Source organism: Medicago truncatula, chromosome 8, assembly GCF_003473485.1.
Source record: "Medicago truncatula cultivar Jemalong A17 chromosome 8, MtrunA17r5.0-ANR, whole genome shotgun sequence".
NCBI lineage: Eukaryota > Viridiplantae > Streptophyta > Magnoliopsida > Fabales > Fabaceae > Medicago > Medicago truncatula.
The window spans coordinates 16,959,638-16,962,595 of NC_053049.1; the positions used below are offsets into that span (position 1 = coordinate 16,959,638).

A 2,958-nucleotide genomic window follows, 5' to 3' on the forward strand; every position below is an offset into this window, starting at 1 on the left:
ATTTACTCAATTGTTCTTAAGTTTTTATTTAAGGGTTTTTCTAACATGTGCAAGATTGCATAGGATATTTAAGCTAACACAAGGAGAGAAAATCATTTTTCAAAATTTGCTCATTAATAAAATTTGGAGAAACCTATAATAGTGGGTGCTTTAATTACTGCTTATCCTCTGCAAAATCTTGCACAGGTTATACAAATCCTTTATTTAAATGTTTTTTTTTTTTGGGTGATTCTAAACGGAATCGATCAAGTTTGTAATGATAGTCCAAGTTCCTAATAATGATGATACGATATTCATTGCAAGGGCCTGCTGGCTTTCCACATTCTAAGCTCGTAGTCATTAATAGGAAGCTACTTTCTATAGATCTTCCTCTGTTTAATTTATTCTGCAATTATGCTCAACTCTTTGAATTTGCATATAAATGAATAGCCTCTCCTATTTCTTCCACCAAAATATGTATGAAGATTAATAACAACATGGCTTCTTCTTCCACCAAAGTGTCCATGAAGCTTCTTATCGACACAAAGAATCAGAAAGTTCTCTTTGCTGAAGCTTCAAAAGCTGTGGTTGACTTTCTTTTCAACTTGCTATGCTTGCCAATCGGCACTGTTGTGAAGCTACTAAGCGCAAATGGCATGGTTGGTAGCTTAGGGAATCTGTATGAGAGTGTTGAAAACCTCAATCAGAATTGCATGCTACCAGAACAAACGAAGGATGTTCTCTTAAACCCAAGAGCTCAAAGCTCGTCAACTGAAATCGCAGGATTCCTTACTCAGAACAATGCCAATGACGACACAGGAACTAAATTATACATGTGCCCAAATAGATGTTTTCATGTGACTTATGATAAAACAACTCGATGCCCTTCACATCACTTGACTTATATGACCTATGAAGTAGCTGTTGTCGGAAATAGGGTTGCTGAAAATAAAGTTTCCAATATTAAGGGTGGGTTTGTGAAAGATGTCATAACTTTCATGGTTATGGATGATTTGGTCATTCAGCCCATGTCAACTATATCTAGCATCACACTGCTCAACAAGTTTAATGTGAAAGAGATTGGTACTCTGCAAGAAAAAGTGGTTGAGATGGGGATGGATGAGGTTAGTGTATATACAATGTGTAAACAAACTCAGTCATGTCTAAAATTTCTGATTTGTTCTTTTAGATTTATATGTTTCTTTTGTGCTTTTTTGTAACAGGGAATCAAGTTGCTGAAGGCTTCTCTGCAATCCAAGATGGTCTTGACAAGTGTTTTTCTCAAGAAGCGAAATTGATAAGAGAGGAAGAACAAGACGGATCTTTTAATTCATCTTCAAAATGTTAAGAAGATAAAATAATGGGGATTTTAGTTTTTTGTTTTTGTTTTGTAGTTTATGATGCTACAATTACTTGTGATGCTTTCTACTTCGTTTGAATTAAAACTCGATGATCCATCATCCTCATCTTGTTCTATCTTCAATTCAGACTTGAATTATAAATTATCACCAACTTATAGTAAGTAACTTGAGTTCCATAAACATACTCACAAACCATTTCTCACAAACCATGACTTTAGAAATATGTTATTGGTATAGGATGATCCATTCCATACATAAAGAATACCAGTCACATCACGTAGTCGATTCTTATTGACGCAAATGCTAATGAAATTTATGGTTGAGTGAGACCTCCAATTTCAAAATTCATGTCCCACATCGAATAGATAAGACTTGATAGAATTTTATATGGAGGAGGCAATCCTCACTTGACGACCGATTCAAAGAAATAGAAAACCAAACATATGGATTTGGTTCAAAATTGAGTCTAGCACTTTAAACTCACGTTTGATCTATGATATTTCCCTTATTTCTCCCTTTGCTCTTTGGAAAATAAACTTTATCTTTGGGAATTCTACATTCACTACATTGAAACTTTAAAAAAAGAACATTTGTTAGCATAACCTCTTTTGCATAGTTTCAATTCTCTTGTATACTACTTTAGATGAATGTCTTATTTGGGTATTATATTCAATTAAGTTACTTCCTCCCTCCTACAATAGATGACCCATTTGAAAATGTGCAGTTTTAACCTAACTTACTTTGATCATATTTTTCTGCTAATATACAAAGATAAATAATATCATATAAGATATCGTTTGATTCGTCTCGATGAGTATTTTCAAAATATAACTTTCATAATTATTTTTAATATATTATTCAAGATATTTAAGCTCAAAATTATGCATTGACATGCGTAATAAGATCAATTGTGTCATGTATTATGGGATGGAGGGCGTAATTAATATAGGCATCCCTTCATTTTAAACTGGTTTCATTTTACTCCATTAACTTGTAAACCTGGTTACTATCAGAAGTAACAAAAAAAATCTCAAATGTTTGTCACAATTACAACAAGGTTATTCAGTTTTTTCATTAAATATCAACAAGATACTTTAGTAACATGCATAAAAAAAATTTGCACTTAACTAATTTTGTTAATCCCTAAATTACTTGTAACCAAAAAAAAAAAATGTAACCAAAGAAAGAAATCCCTAAATTACTTTTTTTTTTATTATAGTGACCAAAGGTTGTAGTAATTGACATCGTTTTGGTGGTCTAAGTATTATTAGTGCTTCGTTTTTTATTAACAATCTTTAAAAATAAAATTAATTTAAGAAATTTGTGTGAAACATCGCGGTACTCTACCAAGTTTCTCTTGCTCCAATGTTTGGCCAATTGCAGAGGAGATTAAGAGAACTCAAAATTAAGCTTTAATTACTCGTAAGTGGCAACTGTTTGTACATACTCCCTCTGTCTTAAATTGTATGACGTTTTGACCATTTCATACGTATTAAGAAATGTAATTAATATTGTGTGGGGAAGAGAAATTATGAGTTGTTTTACAAAATTATCTCTAATAAATGGTATGAAAAAGATAAATGAAATAATTGAAAGAAGAGAGAGTAATTAATAGTTA

The 2,958-nt window shown here is 31.9% G+C and overlaps 1 protein-coding gene across 1 annotated transcript; it reads left to right on the top strand.

Moving 5' to 3' along the window:
• Positions 1-494: 494 nt before the first annotated feature.
• Positions 495-1,324, top strand: LOC25502390 (uncharacterized). Its single transcript, XM_013589774.3, has 2 exons — positions 495-1,103; positions 1,203-1,324. The coding sequence occupies exons 1-2, from the start codon at positions 504-506 to the stop codon at positions 1,275-1,277; spliced, it is 675 nt and encodes a 224-aa protein (XP_013445228.2). The 5' UTR covers positions 495-503; the 3' UTR covers positions 1,278-1,324.
• The last annotated feature ends 1,634 nt before the right edge of the window (positions 1,325-2,958 follow it).

Coding starts and splice junctions, on each gene's coding strand:
- LOC25502390 (XM_013589774.3), top strand. CDS start 504: ATGAAGCTTCTTATCGACACAAAGAATCAGAAAGTTCTCTTTGCTGAA. Junction 1,104..1,202: donor TTGAGATGGGGATGGATGAG/GTTAGTGTATAT, acceptor TTTTTGTAACAG/GGAATCAAGTTGCTGAAGGC.